We start from the raw sequence: 19,754 nt of genomic DNA, 5'->3' as shown, positions 1-19,754 counted from the left end.
AAGTCTATTCACCATCATTTTGCCCTGTTGATCTTTTGCCTGTTCTTCTGCACTGTATCTTCAAGAGCCTGTTTGGCAAATGACCACTTCCATTGTTCACTCCATAAGCCAGTGTAAGCTGATGAGCATCCCTCATTCCTGCAGGTCTCTTAGCGGGTACCTCAAAATGCCTGGTCGCTGTCCTCTCATTCTGGACTGACTCTGCCATCGATCAGCCACTTCTCTTTTCTCCGAGCTTCCTCTGGTCCGTCAGTCTACTCCATCGACCACCTCCTCTCTTCTTACTTAGGGAAGTCTGTCGAATTGTCCCTCCAAGTCTCTTGCCCATCTCCCCCACGCCCTCCCGGACCGGAGTGTCTGTCGGTCCGAGCCGCCCCGGCCAGCTCTTGGGCCTCGACTGGCTGGACGTGTGTCTGTCCCGAGCCGATGTTTCCATCCGTCCCCGTTTGCTTCCAATTCGGCAGGAACTTTACTCCAGCCGAGAGGGTAAGGGCGAGTGAGTGCGAGTGCTGGTCGAGCCACCCGCAGCGGGCGCGGGGCGCGGCGAGGGGCGCCGGGCGGGGTGGGCTTGCGAGCAGCCCGGGGGTGTCGCGGGCCGCCCTGCCCTATAAGGGGCCGAGCCGCCTCCGCCGCCGGGCGGGTGCCGGGCGGACCGCGGCGGCGGCGGCGGCGGCGGCTGCGATTGGCTCAGGCGCCCCATCCGGGGACTGGGCTCGGCGCTGCTCGTTCGCCCTAAAGGTACCAATATGGCGGAGGTGAGCAGGGAAACCGGGCAGGAGCGGCCGGGCTGGAGCGAGCGGCTGGCGGCCTCCCGCGCTCCCCAAGCCGGCCTGTGGGGTCCGGGGCCCTTTCCGCGGTCTCACGGGGGGCGGCGCGGCGGCTCGGGGCCGCGGGGCGGCGACGGGCGGCAGGGGGGCTGGTCGGGGGGCGGGAGCGGGCGCGGGAGCGGTCTCCCTCCGGGACTAGGCCGCGGCGGCTCCGGCCCCGAGCTGGCCGGACGACGGGGCCGGACGGGAGGCGGCGGCCGGCGGCAGCGAGTCCCGACCCGGGGACGGCGCCGTGGCTTGCCCCCCGGCAGCTGACGCGGGCCGCCGGAGCCTCTGCGCCGCCTCCCGGGGCCGGGGTGGGTGGAAACCGGCCGAGCCTCCCCCCTACTCCGCGCCCGGATTGCAGAGCGGGGAGCGGGCTGCGCCACTGCCCTGCAGGAGTGTTGTGTGCCCCCGGCCCACCGTGTCTGGACTGCGGCGCGAAGGCGCCACAAGCTCCACTTTGCTCCAGGCGCCGAGGCGAGCGGGATGCGCGGCCGCTGGGCTTCGGGAGAGGCGAGCGGGACTCCCCGCCCCGCAGCCCGGGAGGTGCCGGAGTCCTTTCGGAGTAAAGAGATAGGACCAAGACTCTAGACGCTTTCTCCAGAGGCTCTGGGTAGCCCCACTTTTCTCTGGGCTGAATGAGGGAGGCATGGCGAGCGAAGCTGCCCTGGCCGTGTCCCCGGGGACTAGTGAGCTGGGGGGAGGGGGTGGCGCAGCAGAAGCCCCTGGGCAGGAGTCTGCTGGGGAGAGGGGGGCTCGCTGGCGGGCCCGAGGACTAAACATCCTGGAAGGAACTAGCATCTACAGGAATGCGGGTCCGCGTCTCCGGACGCGGGGAAGAGCACGGGGGGATTGCGCTTTGGTTTGGGGGCGAGTGTCCGGTTGCGAGCTGGCCTATGCTCGGGGGCAGAGGACAGCCCTGGAGTTGGGGCTCCCTGCCCCAGGTGGGTGGACTAGGTGCCCAGAGGGCGAGTCCTTTTCAGGAAAGGGTGTTGCATTGCGAGGTGTTGTTCGGGGCCGTGGAGAGCCAGGTGGGATTTGGGGGATTCCTGAGATGCCGGGGTATTGGGGACCGATGCTGCGAGCCGACTACTCTGGGTTCCGCTTCTCGGCTTTGTAACTTGCTGAGCTCCAAGGGGCAGCTTAGAGTTGCCTGTTAGACTCCGGGCTCCGTCCCGGGTCTGCGAGTTTGTACACTAGGGACTCGAAGAGGAAGGCGAGGCAGCCAAGAGGGGCCCGAAAGGGGCCGGGAGCGATTGGAGCGAAGCTACGTCTTGTACTTTTGGCAGCTGCGGAGGAGCGCTGGGCTCCGCCTCCTCTGCGCCCTGTTGCCGGTGCTGCCTCTTCCCCTAGCTGCGCGATCTAACCGCACGTTTTCTTCTCTCTCCTAGGCTTCTTTTGGAAGTTCGAGCCCAGGTTTGTACTATTTTCTTACCTCTTCAGTGGGTCCCAGAGGGTAATGGGGGCTAAAAGACCTGTTGATAAATTTTTCCCACAAAAATTTGTCTTGGGAGTTTTTCATCATTTGTTTTTAAGAGTTTCAGTGTACATTTTGGTAATTAAGTTGTTTGAGGAAGGAACGGGTTATACTGTTCTCTCTTTTTTCTTGCATGTTGAAAAAAATACTTTGTTACAAAGCTGCTGACAAATGTTCTTTTTAAGTAGTATATCTTTAATTCTCCCATATCTCATTTTTTTCTCTAAGCCTGAAACAGTTAATCCCAGATCTTTCCCAAACTTTCCACTAACTTTAGCAATTTAGTTTAGATTTTAATTTCTTTGAGAAATTGACTCTTTGATTTGTCAGAATTTTGGGGTTGCTTATGTTGATTATTAATCATGATTCCTCATTTCCACTTATGTTGTCTCTCTTTGTTTTTTCTTCATATATGAGAAATGTCTGTAGATTGTGTTAACTTCAAAATTGAGAGTTAGGTAAAGCTGCCCTAATCAAAAGAAGCACAGATTTTCTGAGTTTGGCACAGAAAAGTGGTAATATAGAATTTTTGAGGTGAGACAACACTAGATCATCTAGGAGTGTGTTTCTTAACTGTTTTGGTGTCAGAACCAACTATCAGGATCTGATGAAAGCAAAGGACTCTGTCTCCAGAACTCTGCATATAATGCATAATTCATATAATTTGGGGTTTTTGGAGCCTCTGAAACCTGTCTATGGCAAAGACCTTTCCTCGTGTGCTAAAATGGAAGGACAGCTTTGTTTCACTTTATCATCCCCTTTCCAGCCCCCTCTTGGCTGCCCCTTTTCCCTCTCATAGTCTTCAGGAAAAGTGTCTCTGAACTAGTTCAACTCCTTTATTTTTTACACTTGAGGAGACATTTAAATAACTCTACTGAGAGTCACCTAGTTAATAGCAGAGCCTGGATGGGCTCCCAAGTCTGCTACCACATGTTGCCTTAGAGTGAACAGTCCATTTCCTTGCATATTACTTTATGTATTAGTCAACCTTTAAGGTCTCTCTTGATTATCATTTAAGATATTATAAAATAATACCAAGTAGAAGAAATTTGTGGTTATTTTAAAAATAGCTATGTCTTTACATTTAAAAATTATTTTTAAAAGTTTCTCTAACTTTGAGACAAACATTTCTTTGTTATAACTGAATTTAGGGAAAGAAAATTTATGTACATGATGCCAGACATCTGGATGATAGTGGAATTTTTCCATTTTGCATCACTGTCTGCTTTTCAGAAGTTGCAATCTGAATAAAAAGCAAAAAGACAGTGTAGTTTTGGCATTTAAACAAACTTGTAACTTGTTTTTAATCAATTAGCCATTTTTAAAGAGGATTTTAGAGCTGGAAGAGACTAGAGGTCATCCAAGCCAGCACTGTATGTACAAATCCAAAACTGGACCCAGGCCCACAAAGTTTGAATGAGTTGTCTCAGGTCCCAGAAAGCCAGGGACAAAGCCAAGAGTAGACCCTCAGGCCCTTCCATTTCTGGCCCTTACTGAATGAATACCTTCCACTTTAAGGGAAGCCTTAAAGTGTACCAAGTGATATGTTCTTACAAAAAGGCTAGAGCTCTGTCCTCAAAAAAGTGGAAGAGTTACTGTGTATTTCATACCTTATGCTTTGGCATACCTCAAGGGTTTCCAGGAATTTCTCAGAAAATGAAAATTTGCACTGGTGGATGCTCTGCTTTTGAGCTATTTAAAAAATATTCATCTTTCTCTGAAATTAACTTAAACCACCTATACCACAACAGATTTTAAAATGAGCAGGTTAATATTCGAACATTTAAAAAAATAGCATAATGTAAACCTTCTAAAGAATAAAGTCTCATAGGAATTTTATTAACTTTAGGACTAATGATTAGAGTTCTCCAGACTCAGAATCAAAAACACTGAATTGTGTCTGGTTTTTTCCATAGTGAAAAATCTTTGGTCTAGTTCAGTGTTTTGGTAATGATCTCACACTGTCCTTAAATGTTTGAAATTTTAAAATAATAAATTGCTTGACTAAAAACAGATCAAACTTTTTGTGTCCAGTATGCTTGCTTCCACTTCTCCCTTCCTCCACTCCACAATTCTGATACTTCTTTCCTTCCCTGCTCTGAGAGTCACTGGTCTAATTGAATTACATACTAGAGTAAAACAAATGGAGAAAATACTGTTTTTCATAAATTTAATTTCATTCTCTTGGGATTATGGATAGCATTCATCTTTCCATTTGGATTTCAGGGTATCCTGTTGACTTCAGATTTGCCATTAAAAAGCATTACCACTTTATAAACAAGTTTGAATTGACCAGAACAACTTGCAGTGGGATATATCTCCCAAAATTTCAGATATGAGTTTCTGTATTCCCTTCATGTAATTTTAAGAATTTTATTAGTAGTCCAAAGAAAACATGCTCTTATGGTTTAAGGCTGAGATGCTTGAAATACTGTTACAGAAATGGTAAGTGAGGTAGTGCTTTTGAAGACTAATGGCTGTGTAGCTGCTTCACAAAACTTGCATTTGTTCTAGAAACCAGATCTCTGTTTTGTTTCGAACCTTTATTTGAGGGTTAGATTTGAGTAAAATTTATATTCCCTTTTCCGGAAGTGTTTTGCCTTAATGTATAACAGATTCTTGTGAAATATTCTATTCATAATCCTTCTGACATTTTTCTACTGCTTTTAGACAAATGTATTAAACTAACTGATTCGACTTTTGACTTTTCTAGGAGAACATTTTTTTAGGGACCACTCCACTTTGCTGCTATTATAAGTCATGTTCTCATGGACTGGACACCTTATAAAAGTGGTTATAAAGCAGCCTTGTTCTTTTGCTGATTTAGATATCTTTTCAGGAATCTGTGGTCTTAACTTTATAAACTACGTAGAAAGTATACCTTACAGGTTATACATTTAATAAAGCTTAGATATAAATATTAAAAGGAAATGGCAGTAGAACACAAATTATTTTCTTTTGTAAATAGCCTTATGAACCTATTAAGTGATTGATTGTTTCCTTCCAGTTGGGTCTTTGTCATCTGAGGATCATGATTTTGACCCCACTGCTGAGATGTTGGTCCATGATTATGATGATGAACGAACTCTTGAAGAAGAAGAAATGATGGATGAGGGTAAAAACTTCAGTTCTGAAATTGAAGACTTAGAAAAGGTAAAGAATTTTACTTTAGTATTTTAATACAAACTTAAAGATTGAATACAAACTTACAGTATATAAAATTTTAAAATTCTTTTGTAAATTATTTTACAACCTACCTGAAATGAAAATAGTATCAGAGGAACCTACTGTATAGTACAGGGAACTATATTAAATATCTTGTAATAACCTATAATGGAAAAGAATCTGAAAAAGAATATACACACACACACACACACACACACACACACACATACACATAAAAACTGAATCACTTTGTGTACACTTGAAACTAACCAATATTGTAAATCAACTGTACTTCAATTAAAAAAGAATAGTATCAGTATATTTGTTTTTGACCTAACTTATACAGAATGTTGCTGATTTTTTCATTATTTTGAAGGATAGCCTAATGAGTACATTTTCATTTACTTTTAAGAAATTAACTTACATCTGTTAACCTAATTTTTAAGTTTATACCAGCACTTTGAAATAGGTGCATTTACAGATGGGAATACTGAGATATAGAGAACTTAGTTCTAGAATCCTAGCCCTAAACTTAATTCAGAATCCTAGCCCTGCTTCTTTGTATTATACCACACTGTTCTACTGAAGGGCAAACTTGAGTTTAACTAAGCACTGAGTAGATATAATGAGAAATCTTCTCCTTCGAGAGACTTGTAATCTGGTAGGCTACTGTAAGAAAATTGAAAAAGTTTTACTCTGTTTTTAAACGTGAATTAGTAATAACCTATTTCCTACCCACCAGCCATCTTTTAAAAAGTTGGCAGAGTAAATGTAGTTTATAGCTTTCTAAACCCCAAATCAGTATAAATTCAAATGAACTGGATTTTAAACACATGTTTATACCTGGACTACAGAGAGAGAGCTCCATAGGGGTCCCTTGAAAAGATTATACTTATCTCTAAATTAAGCTTATTTGCAGATTTCTAATCAGCTCAGAGTAATAAAAGTTTTCAGGAATAACACTGAAGTTTCATACCTCTTTTCCTTGAAGAAGACAAAGCATATTCTTTTGTAATCTCTTCTGCTATCTTTGTGAGGCAGGACTGGGTTATTATTGCATTTCTTTATTCATATTAATACACAGGGAAACAGAAGGAGAGTCTTCAGGGCCTAGACCCCAGGCTTTGTAGACCTGAAATTTTCTAAAGACATTCATTCCTTTGGCAAATTAATCCAACACAGTTGCAGTTATATTCAATCATTAAAAAAATACACTTATCTCCTATAAAAGCCTAACAGATTTGGGAATATAGAGATAAAATGATTAGGAAATTCTCAAGAAGAAAAGCCTTGCCTATCACTTCTTTCAGGGGTGATGATAAGATGTTGCCTGTTGTTGACAAAAGATGCTCAAGAGTCTCAAGCTCTGCCTTAACTTTATTCAGGCTGTTCTTTTCTACCTCCTATGAGTGAGTAGCCTAGAATAACTAAGAATTAGAATCCAGCTCACATTATCACTAAACCAAAGACTGTGGTAGGTCCTGGGATTGCAGAAATGAACAATTTGACAATGTCCCTGGACTCTACGAGCTTACAGTCTAGTGTGGGGTAGGGTGACAAATGGGAACAGTGATTTTTTGATGTGCTCTGCTAAGAGCTATGAAAGCTATAAGCAGTGAGAGCTATGGGAGAAAAAGGGTTTATGTATAGTAGAAGATGTTTAGCCTCACGTGGAAGTTCATGGAAGGCGTCTTAGATACTTCTCTCCTGTAATTGTTTCAGTCAAGACACGGCTGTGGGCATGGGCAGAAGTCCCAGTTGGTCTCATAATGCACCTTCCTTGATTATGTGTTTCCTGTTAAAGATAGGGAAACAGCAGTCTAGTTATAGCATGCCATAAGAAAATAATATAAATGGGCTACACTGCACTTTAGCTATGCAAATAGATGTGCTGTCAGTAAACTAGTAAGAATTAAAAATTTCATTTAATGTGTTAACACATTTTGTTACTACTTGGGTAATCTGGTAGGGATTGTTATGGCCTGGTAAAATTTTATTTTTCAGATTTGTGGGTTTTATTCTTGCAGAGATTATAGTAATAGCTGCTTTGATCTGTGGTTAGTGAATTTTTGAAGAAAATTAGGAAAGATAAAGAGAAATATACAACAGCAAAGAGTTACTCACTTAGCTTTTCACAGAAATACCTAATTTCTATTCCTGTGATTTTCATTTTGTTTAGTAAGTCTTTGCTTTGTAATGATACTGATTACTGAATTTGTAGACTCAGAAAAATTATAGCCCTTTAAATATTTCATCTTCTTTGTACTTGGGCAGTTTTGCTTCTTGGCATTTTGTCACATTCTTGGAAATTGAGACAGAAAAATAAAATTTTTTTACACAAATTCTAATGACCTAAGAGCTGTGTGCCCGCTTGGAAGGCTAGTCATTTTCTCACTGAGCAGAGGGTAAGAGGAGCTGTTTCTAAGAGTGAATGACTGCTTACTTCCTCTGAACCGTGATTCTTGTCCGTAGTAAAGCATAACTGTGTAGATTTGGTCTCTGTTCTTTATTGATGTTTAATGAAACATAAAAATGAATAAAAGAAACAGTAGATAGAGACACAAATAAAAAGTAAGGATCATTTAATTTTTAAAGAAATTTAAAATTGTTTCTATACAATTTAAAATAATGTATTCTGTTAATCTTGTATTATTGGAACAGTGATTTAGTTGTTACATGGTAATAGTCTTAGGAGGTTGATGTTAATGTTTGTTTTTAAAATTTTTTAGTTTTTATACTCATAGTAAATAAACATGATAGTTTGTAGTCTATACATATTGGCCTTTATTTTGGTGCTTACACATTTTTAGTACACTATATATTATGGAAAATAAGAGAGGTACAAAATCAGTTTTCTTACAGTAGCCCTTTGGTAAATACAGACAACAGACTGTGGCAAGATTTTAGTTATTAAACATACTAAAATAAGGTTTATGTTACATCATTCTGTAATTTAATTTATTCATGTTATTGTTTCCTGAGGGGTTTTATTTAATAGTCCTAGAGTTAAACCTATAGGTTTTAAAAAAATAATTTACATCTTTGCCTTTATTAATAAATAAGTTTCTCCTCTTACATTCATTGTGAAATGAGAAAAGTAGAAATCACCTTTTTTTAGCACTTAGGCTTTGGTATAGGTCTTTTTTTTTTTTAAAGCATTAAAAGTTACGTGCAGATTGTTTTGCAGCCTGTATTTTAAGATATCACACTGGTGTTATATTAAAATTGATCTGTACCTCACTTAGACAGTGTCATTTGACCCATCCAGCAACACCACCAGGTGTGTCAGAAAAGTATTAGCATTATTTCCTTGGCTCAGAGGCCCTGTTGGTTGTAAGATTTACCATAGATTTAGAATTAGCATAAATGGGAACAGAGAGGAACACTGCTGTAAGAAATCTGTACATTGGTAATGGGATGCATCCTAATTTATGATATGTGAGGCTATGCATCATAGGGTTAAGGAAATATATTTTTCTATTTACAGATGAGGAAATAGAGGTGAGAAGGGTTAGATGATTTGCCCACGTTAGCAGTTAGTGAGTCCTCTGCCTCTAAATCTTGTACTCTTCTTGTTATAAATCCTTTGACTTATAAAATAGTTCATTCATAAGTGTGACTAGACTTGAGTGTGTTCCTTGAAATTTAGATAGGTTCAACAAAATACCCGAGGAACAGACAGAAGAGAAAAATCCTCATCCCTGGGACAAGGAGCTAGAGTAAACTTCTAAGCTGATCTAGGCACCACAGATCTCAGAGGCTTTGAGATCTGCTGGTTCAGTTTTGAAAATATTTCTTCTGTGCTTCACAGAGCTAAGTGCTTTATTAATAGGCTCCAATAGAAAGCTTACTGTAAAGTGCTTCAAAGACTAGATTAACCTTTTCCAGTTTTGCTTTAAAGTTTTAGTACAGATAATTTCTGTGTTTAGCACCAGCCTCTTCTAGTGGACCCTACAGTGTCATGCCTTGAATATGTTAATGAGATTTCCACTAAGATGGTCACCTTTTCCCTCAACAGATGATCATACTTGTATCTTTATAGAAAAAATAGGATTTTCATGAATGACTACCCAGAACCTCCTGTTTGCACCACACATGTAAACATAACTTTTATACTCATTCTTTCTTCCTTTTCTCCCATCCCAAAAGTATCTGCCACGTCCCAGGCTAATCTCTAGATTCCATTCCTTCAGCCCTCAGCTTAGTCTTCCATGTATCTTTTTATTTCAGTATAGAATCTTACTCATACATTTCCCACATTTGGAAATTCTCTTTGACCCTGTTTTGCCCTTAGTCATTCTCCTTTTATAATGTTTGTACTTTCTGCTCTTTTGTTGAGTCCTTAGCTTTTCTCCCAACAGGTTGTAAGGTCACCAATAATTCCTGATTGACAGATACAAAGACTTCATGTTTGTCTTTATCTTGCTTGATCTCTCTTTGATATCTGACCAGTGATCATTGTAGTTTCTCCACCCTTGCTTCTTCCTTAATTTGTGTAATCCGGTGTTTTCTCCTAATTCTACTTCTACTCTCTGGTATATCCCTCTGTCAGATTTATGGCCTTTTCTTTATTTACCCCCATTTTAATTGATGGTAATTCCCCAGGGTTCTAGTTTTTGTCTTCTCACTCTATATGCCTTTTCTGGATGACTCATTGAAGCCCATTACTTCAACTTTACCTTAAATCATCATCTACCATCCCACCCCCCACCCTTAAGCTTATCTTATGTTTCGGTCTCATAATGATGTTATAGCTATTTAACCTTCTCAGGCCAGAAATAGGCAATTTACTTAGATTCCTGTGTCACTTGCATTCCCTCTATCAAGTGAGTCAAGAAACATACTATTTTTTCTTAACTTCCCTTGGATAAATCCCTTCTTTAGTTCAGGCTCTCATTCTTCTACTACCCCTAGAACGTTACTTCCAAAATCATGCCTCAAAGCTTACAGACATATCCTGTTGCCTATAGGGTAATCCCTCTGTCAGATAACTTACAGATATCTGTAAGTTCTTCTAATAAAGCATGGATCCCCTTCTCTTTACTCTCACCCTTAGTGAGCTCATCGACTCCTGTGGCTTTGAATACCATCTAGATGCTAATGAATGCCAGATTTGTATCTTCAGCCCAGCCTGATCCTCTGAGCTCCAGGCTCTTGGCCAACATGACTTTCCCACTTGGATGTTTCATAGTCCTCTCAAACTTAACTTGTGTCCTCTGCAGAACTCTTTAATTTTTCCCTTCATGAACCTTTCCTTCCTTTAGTTTTTTTCTATCTCAGTGAAAGTTACCACCACCTAGGCAGTTGATCAAATAGAAATCTGGGGAGTTGTCCTCCTCTCTCTCTTTTACGTACACATCCAATAGCCCATTTGATTCCATCTCAGAATATGTCTAATTTATTCACGTCTCTTCATGTCTGTATTGCTACTCTAAACCAGCATGAGGCTCCTAAGTGGTCTCCCTGCTTTTCTCTTATCTCTCCACCTTCTCAGACTTTTCTTCATGCAGTTGCCCAGCATTTAAGAAGAAAGAGTCCTGTCACTCCATCTTTGTAGTTCTCCAGTGGCTTCCCGTTGCCCTGGGAATAAAGCCCAAGTTTGTTTCCCATGAGGCCTTTTGTGATCTTCCTCTGCTTGTCTTTCTCTTCTCCTCTTTTTTTGTTTGTTTGTTTGCTTGTTTGTTTGTTTTTTTAATTCTGCTCTCTGTGCTCTGGCCATTGGCTTAGTGGAAAACCACCCTCGGGCCTCAAGTGAGTTGCTTCCTTTACCTGGAATGCTCTTCACAGGATTGATTCGTCACTTCGCAGACTTCCGGCCTCAGCTGAGAGTCACTCATTGTCTTCCCCTCTGACACTATGAAAGTAGGCCCTCCATATTGTTGTGTCTCAGGACTCTCTTTATTTCTTTTGCACTCTTCATAATTGGCAGTTATGTGTTCGTGAATTGTCCGTTTTCTCCCCTCGTCTGTAAGTTGTAGAAAGGCAAGACCTGTGTTTCGTACCAGCACCAGGCACAGTGGCCTCTTGGCACAGTCACTGCTCAGTGTTTCTGATGACGAACCACATGTCCCTAGTCTACAACCCTCATCTGTTAGAAGCCTCTTCATCTTTCAGGACTTAGCTCAATCTTTGCCCTCTTTGTGATACTTCCCTCCACCTACTGTTATTCCTGGGGTGTAGGTCTTCCCTTTTCTACCCACCTATTCATAGCACCAATTCCAGAATTGATTATTGCAGCTATCACAGTGTATTATAATTTTTGACTTACCACTTCTTTCCATCAAGATTGAATTCTTTGAGAGCAAGGATTTCTTTTTTTCGTTAATTTTATTTCTATATCCATAGCCGGTTGTCCTCCATATAGTTCCTAGAGCCCAGTAAATGCTGTGTTGATGGGAGAGTGGACTATCAGTGCACGATGAGTGAAAATTCCTGTCTCCCCCAGTTCATGGAGGGAATCTGAACTCTAAGATTTTGGTTAGCAAAGGCTGCAACCCTGTTTCCTCTTAGACCTAGTGTGAGCCGGAGGGGATGGACTGCATGGACTCTGCAAGGAGCAGGACTGCAGAAACTCTCAGTGTGGTTCTAGCACCTTTGAAGGGATCTTTGATTTGGGAGAAGACTAACTCCTGAGGTTTTCCCATGACATGGGTGAGCTTCTGTTCATCCTGACTATCCAACTAAATTTGTGCTAAATTTATTGTTCTCCCAAAGCAGCTTTTTACTGATTTCAGTCCCAAGTTGAAAAGATTTCATAGCATGACTGGTACCGTCATTGGAAAGGTGCTTGTCTCCTACTGCAAATTTACAAATGAGGATTTTTGTCATATACCTAAGCTCATAACATGAACTATTTCATTCAGGTATAGTGAAAAATGTAAATTCTGTACTGCAAAGGCAAAGGCCAATTCTTGGGACCCCCAGAACTTGTGTCCCTTGTGGGCCCTGGTGGATAGCCAGTTGGCTGTCTGGGAATCATCACTGGCTATCCTCAGCTCACTTTGTGATCTGTTGTGGGCATGCTTTGCACACACTGTCTTCACGTTTTCATGCTGTTTGCTTCATGACTTAGATTCTTAGAGGGAAAACTAAGCCATAAGCAAGCTTTAAAAGTGAATCTCTTAATAGTAGGTGGACATAAACATCTTTAAAATAGTTAAGAAATTAACTAGTTTGTGGTTATCTGGTCTTGAAGTTATTTTAAATGATAGTTATAAATATTTCTATGTATTTTAGTGGTTGAATTAAAATATTTAAAAAAAGGAAATATAGCACTTATTTTCAGATTAATGGAGGGAAGAAACAATGGGTGCCACTATATGGCATGGCTTAAGTGTTGATAACACAGACAGCACTCCAGCCAGAGTATGTAATTTTATGAAAGCAGCACAGCCGGTAAGTGAACTGGGTGACCTGGGATTCAAACTCAGAACTCAGTTTCCTCATCTGTAAGATGGTGGTAATGCAAACTTCATCATACAGTTGTGGGAAAAAAAAAACAGCTGTGGGAAAAAAAAAATAGATACAGTAGTAGGAATATCAAAGGATAAGTGTTTTGAACATTAATATATAAACATTACTAGTGTTAGTAAATGTTTAGCAGATGTTTCCCATTAGGTATCTTCTAATTAACATGAAGAATAAACCAAGTGGCCAACTGTTAATTGCAAAGAAACAAGCTAAAAATTACATGACGTTATTGACTGATTAATTGGAAATGTTTTCAAGGCAAATCTTTATAGTAATGTAAAAGCTAAAAAAAACTGCACTAAAGCAGGTATTTGAGAAGTTTTTAAAAGGTGAAATGATGCTAGCAAATAAAAACTTTAAGATGTTAATTGTTAGGCTTTTGTTCATATATTAATTATAGCTCTAGGTGTTTGATCCTGTTTTCTGGCCATAGTACAAAAAGCAGAACTAAAATTTGGTTTTGATTTGGTAGTGCTGTTCTGGTAATGTGCTTTATGAACATTAATGGTGTCACAGTTTATCTGTGGTTCACAATTGTGGCATCTTCTGAGTTCATGTTTGTGCTCTGGCTTGAATAGGAAGGAAACATGCCTTTAGAAGATTTATTGGCATTCTATGGCTATGAACCTACAATTTCAGCAGTTGCAAATTCCAGTGCAAATAGCTCCCCAAGTGAACTTGCAGATGAACTACCAGATATGACACTAGACAAAGTAAGTACAAGCATTTAGAAGAAAAAACCCAGCTCTGTTACATTAACTGTTTTTTATGAGTTTCTTTTACTTACGCATTTCATAATTCTGAATTGTAAACTTCTTACGGACCCACTGCTCTTATCATTTTGGTGACTGGCTTGAATATTGTTTAGCCTTGATCACACTATTTTTAAAGTAGTAATAGCTTAATAATACTTTGCATATTTGAGTATTCTTCCATAACTTTTTATTTTTCTTGTATAGATATACTATATTTAAACTTAGATTTTATCCTAACTCCTTTTGATCCTGTGGACACTTGAATGCATTGATTAATAAATCTCCCAGAACTTTTCAAACCAAACTAGCTTAGGTGTGGAGTGGTTGGAGAGAAATTCTATTTTCTTGGGCTCTGGGAATGACAGCGGCCATAGCAGCCAAGCCCTCAGTGATACGTATTTAACACAGGCTGGTTGTAGAGGAGGCCTAGTCTCTGCCAACGAAAGTTCACAGTCGTGGTCTCTGCTGACGGATCCCTGGGGAGCTTTCCTCGCCTTTCGTATCTCAGGCAGGGAGAGGAATCCACATTTTGGAACCTCCTCCTGTGAGTTACATTGGTCCCACTGTACGACAGATATTGATGACCATAGTCATTCAGCAAAGAGTGAGCTCCTACTATGTGCCAGGCACAAGGTTGACTGTACATTTACATAAAAATCAATTCAGAACTGTTTCTTTTAAAATTATATCACTAGTCCGTGGTTCATTAGTTGGGCTTTAAAAATTATTGGAAGAGTGGAGTTTGGAGACTTTCTTATTTTAGTTATTTTAGTTGGCAGAAAATGAGTTTAACTTTTATCCACTTAGAAGTAAGATTATTATTGTAAATTCACTAAAAATCAGTCTGCATCTTCAGATAAGTGCTCAGCATACCCACAAATTTGGCAATTTTTTTTGTTATATCATAAGTATATAATAGTATAGTTGTTAAATATTGTATATAATTAAATAGTAAATGTTATTAAGTAATTATGTACATGAAGTAAATTATAGGAGAATTTCAAGTTTACTTTTCCCAAAACTGAGGTTTCAGCTAGTTCTTAATTGTATCATAATACCATAATGTTTATGAATAATGTTATGACAACTTTTTTCCTGAAATTGATGAATATAATCATTTCTAACTCTAGCATTGCATTCCTATTCTTATAGGAGGAAATAGCAAAAGACCTATTGTCAGGTGATGATGAGGAAACTCAGTCTTCTGCAGATGATCTGACACCATCTGTGACTTCCCATGAAACTTCCGATTTCTTCCCTAGACCTTTACGATGTAAGAAACCCAATCATTACTGTTTAATAGTAGCATTGACATTCTGGCTTGAGTACATTTTATTGCATTCAGTAGTTATATGAGAATATTCTAAGTGTTTTACTTAACTGAAATAAAATACTATTATAATCTGAATAAGATTATAACCTTTTTTTAAATTGGGATAGATGTAAACTAATATACTGTTTAAAAATAAAAACATTTGCTTAGTTTTTCAGGCCTATTCTTTCCTAAGACTCATCTCTTGCTATGGCAACCAATCTTAGTTCAGCTGTGAGATTCTATAGACACTTTTTGGACTTCTGTTAAAAAGTTCTTACTTTTCTGGTTTTGAAAACTACTATGAGTTGCTCAAAAAATGTTTTTTATTTTTAGTGATTTATTTAATCCTTTCCTTTTAGTGTTTGGTGTAATCCCTTAATGTATATTGGTAGTATTTGAAAGGTTTTTGAATTGAGATAATTTTTTATATGAACTCAAATAATAATTTATATAAAAATAAATTTTTGTAAGTCTTGCATATTTCTCAAGTATTTTTATGGTGGAAGGACAGTTAACAAGATCTAAGACACATACACATATGTGTGCAAAAAGATAATTTTGATGGACTCAGTGTGTAGCTCTTTGTGTGTCTCACTCTGGATTAGTGTAATCCAGTGCTTTACCTTCTTTTTTAAGGTGACCATAGTGGTTTTCCTCTTGCCTCTCCAAACTATTTGACCATATACCAAATAATTATAAAGATACTATACATTTTCTTAGTATTTTCAGTGTCTCGTTTTGACTAGTTTCAAAATGTGAGACCAGTGCAAGAGTTTTAGTGTATTTGTGCTGATCTCATTTATTCAATCAATTTTTATAAATTATCATAAATAAAATACTAGGCACTCTTTTAAGTACTGCAAAAATAGGCAACAAAAACCTTTTTTTAAAATTTAATTTTCTTCTTTTAAGCAAATACTACATGTGATGGGGATAAAGAATCAGAGGTTGAAGATATTGAAACAGACAGTGGTAACTCACCTGAAGATCTGAGGAAGGTATGTTAAGTTACCATCATAACTTAGCAGACCATTTGGATTAAAGTCGTTTTTAAAAACATTTCTGAAATAATTTAAAATAACTTTGTTTTGCAAGGTAACTTTTGACTTGTAGTAACTGATTAATGAGTTGAAACTTTGTTTTCAGCATTTATAGTAAGTTGTTTTTACTTCTAAATTTTCCTGTAGGAAATAATGATTGGTTTACAGTACCAGGCAGAGATTCCGCCTTATCTCGGAGAGTATGCTGGTAATGAGAAAGGTAAAGAAGACTTTTGATTTTGATAATACTTGGTAGGCCAAGTTACATCTCAGCATGTTTATTTAAATACCTGATTATATACTCATCTTGTCGGTGTAAAGGGAGATTTGGAGTCAGGGAACAGTTAGGCCTGACTTAGGAATAATGTATTAAAATTAACCAGGAGACTCAGGGAACCACCTTCTGCCTCATACAATGCTTCTTAGCCAGTATGCTCAGCAACTGTGAAATTAGTGGAGCTGCTCTTCCAAGTGCAACTGTTTGGCCCATATCCTTCTCCAGTAGAAGTGGGTAGCATCTTATCATCTGAGATAATGAGAATGTTAGGGATATGATCCTCTTGGAAAGAAACTCTTGAGGAAAAAAAAAAGTTAGAAGAAATTCTTCTGCCCCAGCCCTGGAAGAGAAGGTGGTGGAATGTAAGGATTCTGTTTCTTTTGTTACACACCCCCACTTAAGTGTAATCAGTTTTTCTCAAATTTTTGATAGATTCCAACTATAGCTGATTCTGAAAAAATGGAGAGGTGAGGTGATGGGAAGTAAAAATCCAGGTACAGCTTCCTTGCTGAACTTGGGAACCAAGCAGATTTGGCCAGGGGCATTTGACCTTTTCTCTAATGAGTTGATTCATCCTTTGAAGTTATGAGGTCGAAAGCAGCACAGTGACACAACTCTTCCTGAATTCTTCTTTCTTCCTTTTCTCTGTATCAGTTCATCCCCCATTGAAAGGGAGGGAGGACTGATTACCTAGGTAACCTTGGCAGCCCCTAGCAACACTGATTTCCTAAACTGCTTTCCAAGTGATAGAAGGCAGTTGTCCCAGGGAAGTATATAGGAGCTGATCATCCTCAGATGCCCCCGTCTCTCCACCTTCCCACCCACGTGCCACACACACACCCTTGGAGCCAAGTACATACTCAGCAGCTCTCGGTCCTTAGGCTAAACAGAATGGAGGTAATATCTCTCAGTTCTGTGCTTTCAGGAGGGAAAGTAAACTTTATCTTTTGAGGGAATAAACTCAAACAAAACTACTTCAGTTTTGACCGAAGAGTAAAGAAACTGGTTCCAGAAACTTACCTCAAAAGTCAGTTTTGTTGCTTAACAGGCACACTTTATTTTTAACTTTCCTGCTCATCGGGATGGTAATGCCTGCCTTATACAGTTGTGACTATAAAGCACTTACCACGGTCTCTGCTGCATAGTTAATTCTCAGTAAACTTCTTTTATTAGCTGTATTTAGTGGTTACTGTACACTTGAAGAATGGATTGCAGTTGAAGCAATAGGATTTTATTTCACAGTTTATTGTGTGAGGTAGAAGCTTTGAGGATGGCAGCAGTATTTGCATTAATAAAATATACAGTTTGTTTTAGTGACATTTCGCTTATTAACGTATTAGCCTCTTAAGTGGAAAGTTTACTTTTCTTACTGTTTGTCATTCTTTTTCTTTTTTGATTAGTCTGCTTCCTTTTTTAAATAAAAATTTACCTTTTGGGGAAGAAATCAGTAAAGGAAAAGTATATCTTTCTTAGGTATTTCATTACTGGCAGTTAGTTTGATTTTTATTTATTTTTGTTTATTTTATTTGTTTTCAATTTTTAACCTCTAGACATTTCATAGAGAAATTTAGGGAGTTAAGAGAAAATTCCAGTGAAGTTATTAAAGAATTTACACAGGTTACTTTTAACCCCTCATTAGAAGAGTATAAGAGGCCACTACCAGTTTTACATTAGACTACTAGGCATAGAAAACCTTCTCACTTGTTAGTAAATCCAACCACCAAAAAAACTACTTGCTCTAGTCGCTGGAATACTTAGCCCTTAATAAAGTTTAAAAAAAAATTCTTTTAAACATTTGCTAGTGAAAGACTCAACTTGCCAATCAATTTATTGGTGTCCTGAAGTTAATTACTTGTCCCAGTGTATAGGAAGAGGAAGAGCAGTCTGTATGCATCTTTGAGTGTGTTCACTATTTTTAATGTGTTAATGGGATTTTCTCTATCAGTGTATGAAAATGAAGACCAGTTACTTTGGCGTCCTGGTGTGGTTTTGGAGAGCAAAGTTAAGGAGTACCTTGTTGAGACCTCATTAAGAACTGGAAGTGAAAAAATAATGGATAGGATTTCTGCAGGAACACACACAAGGGACAATGAACAGGTATACATCAATTTCTGATCAGTAGCTAACTAATATAGTATCTTCTTTATTTTCTTTTATTTGATTCAAATATTTCTTATATATGAATTGTCTATCTCTGATTTTTAAAACTTGGAAAATACTGGTATATTTGTATACCATGTATATACGTATACATTTATCTTATTTTAGATACCATTTTATATCCTTTTAATCACTTAATGTTATTTTCTTTGTCATTGAGATTTCTGTCGTACTTCTTTTTTTAATTGAAATATAGTTGATTTACATTGTTGTCTTAGTTTTAGGTGTACAGCAAAGTGATTCAATTATACATATATATATATTCTTTTCCATTACAGGTTATTACAAGATATTGAATATAGTTCTCTGTGCTATACAGTAGGTTCTTGTTGTTTATCTATTTTATATATAGTAGTGTGTATATGTTAACTCCAAACTCCTAATTTATCCCTTCCTCCCCCTTTCCCATTTGGTAACCATAGTTTGTTTTCTATGTCTGTGAGTCTATTTTTGGTTTGTAAATAAGTTCATTTGTGTCATTTTTTTTAACGATTCCACATACAAGTGATAGCATATGATATTTGTCTTTTTCTGTCTTACTTAATATGATCTCTAGGTCCATCCATGTTGTCGCAAATAGCATTTCGTTCTTTTTTATGTCTTGAGTAGTATTCCATTGTATATCCATACTACATCTTCTTTATCCATTCATCTTTTGACAGACACTTAGGTTGCTTCCATGTCTTGGCTATTGTGAATAATGCTACTATGAACATTGAGGTGCATGTATCTTTTTGAGTTATAATTTTACCTGGATATATGCCCAGAAGTGGGATTGTTGGATCATATGGTAACTCTGTTTTTAGTTTTTTAAGGAACCTTCATACTGTACTTCATTGTTGGCTGCACCAATTGACATTCCCACCAACAGTGTAGAAGGGTTCTTTTTTCTCCACATCCTCTTGAGCATTTATTATTTGTAGGTTTTTTAATGATGGCTGTTCTCACTGGTGTGAGGTGATATCTCATTGTAGTTTTGATTTGCATTTCTCTAATAATTAGCAATGTTGAGCATCTTTTCATGTGCCTGTTGGCCATCTGTATGTCTTCTTTGGGGAAGTGTCTATTTAGGTCTTCTACCCATTTTTTGATTGGGTAATATTACTTCATTCTTGATGACTGTATATTCCATGGTATATTTAAACATTTCTGTGGTTGGACTTTCAGATTTTATGATGAAGTTATTTTTTGGATTGTTGTAGAACTTTATTCAGGAAGTGATTAAAGTTAACGTCTATTAAGATTGTGTAAGTTAGCTTTAGGAGCATTTTTTAAGTACTATATAC

At 38.8% G+C, this 19,754-nt stretch overlaps 1 protein-coding gene across 2 annotated transcripts in view; it reads left to right on the top strand.

The window, feature by feature from the left end:
• The first annotated feature begins 628 nt into the window (after nucleotides 1–628).
• Nucleotides 629–19,754, top strand: part of MIER3 (MIER family member 3) — a 30,255-nt gene continuing 11,129 nt past the window's right edge. Inside the window, exons 1-8 of one of the 2 annotated variants that reach the window (XM_074358531.1) lie at nucleotides 629–755; nucleotides 2,201–2,225; nucleotides 5,294–5,439; nucleotides 13,500–13,634; nucleotides 14,829–14,949; nucleotides 15,904–15,989; nucleotides 16,179–16,251; nucleotides 18,254–18,405. In XM_074358531.1, the coding sequence (XP_074214632.1) occupies nucleotides 747–755; nucleotides 2,201–2,225; nucleotides 5,294–5,439; nucleotides 13,500–13,634; nucleotides 14,829–14,949; nucleotides 15,904–15,989; nucleotides 16,179–16,251; nucleotides 18,254–18,405 (747 nt within the window). In that variant the 5' untranslated portion in view covers nucleotides 629–746. Of the gene's footprint in view, nucleotides 756–955; nucleotides 1,423–2,200; nucleotides 2,226–5,293; nucleotides 5,440–13,499; nucleotides 13,635–14,828; nucleotides 14,950–15,903; nucleotides 15,990–16,178; nucleotides 16,252–18,253; nucleotides 18,406–19,754 lie in introns of those variants that run through there. The other variant, XM_045525071.2, reaches the window with a different exon arrangement.

Source organism: Camelus bactrianus, chromosome 3 (genome assembly GCF_048773025.1).
Source record: "Camelus bactrianus isolate YW-2024 breed Bactrian camel chromosome 3, ASM4877302v1, whole genome shotgun sequence".
Classification (NCBI taxonomy): Eukaryota; Metazoa; Chordata; class Mammalia; order Artiodactyla; family Camelidae; genus Camelus; species Camelus bactrianus.
The sequence above is the reverse complement of the archived record's forward strand: the minus strand, read 5'-3'. Positions and strand labels throughout refer to the sequence as shown.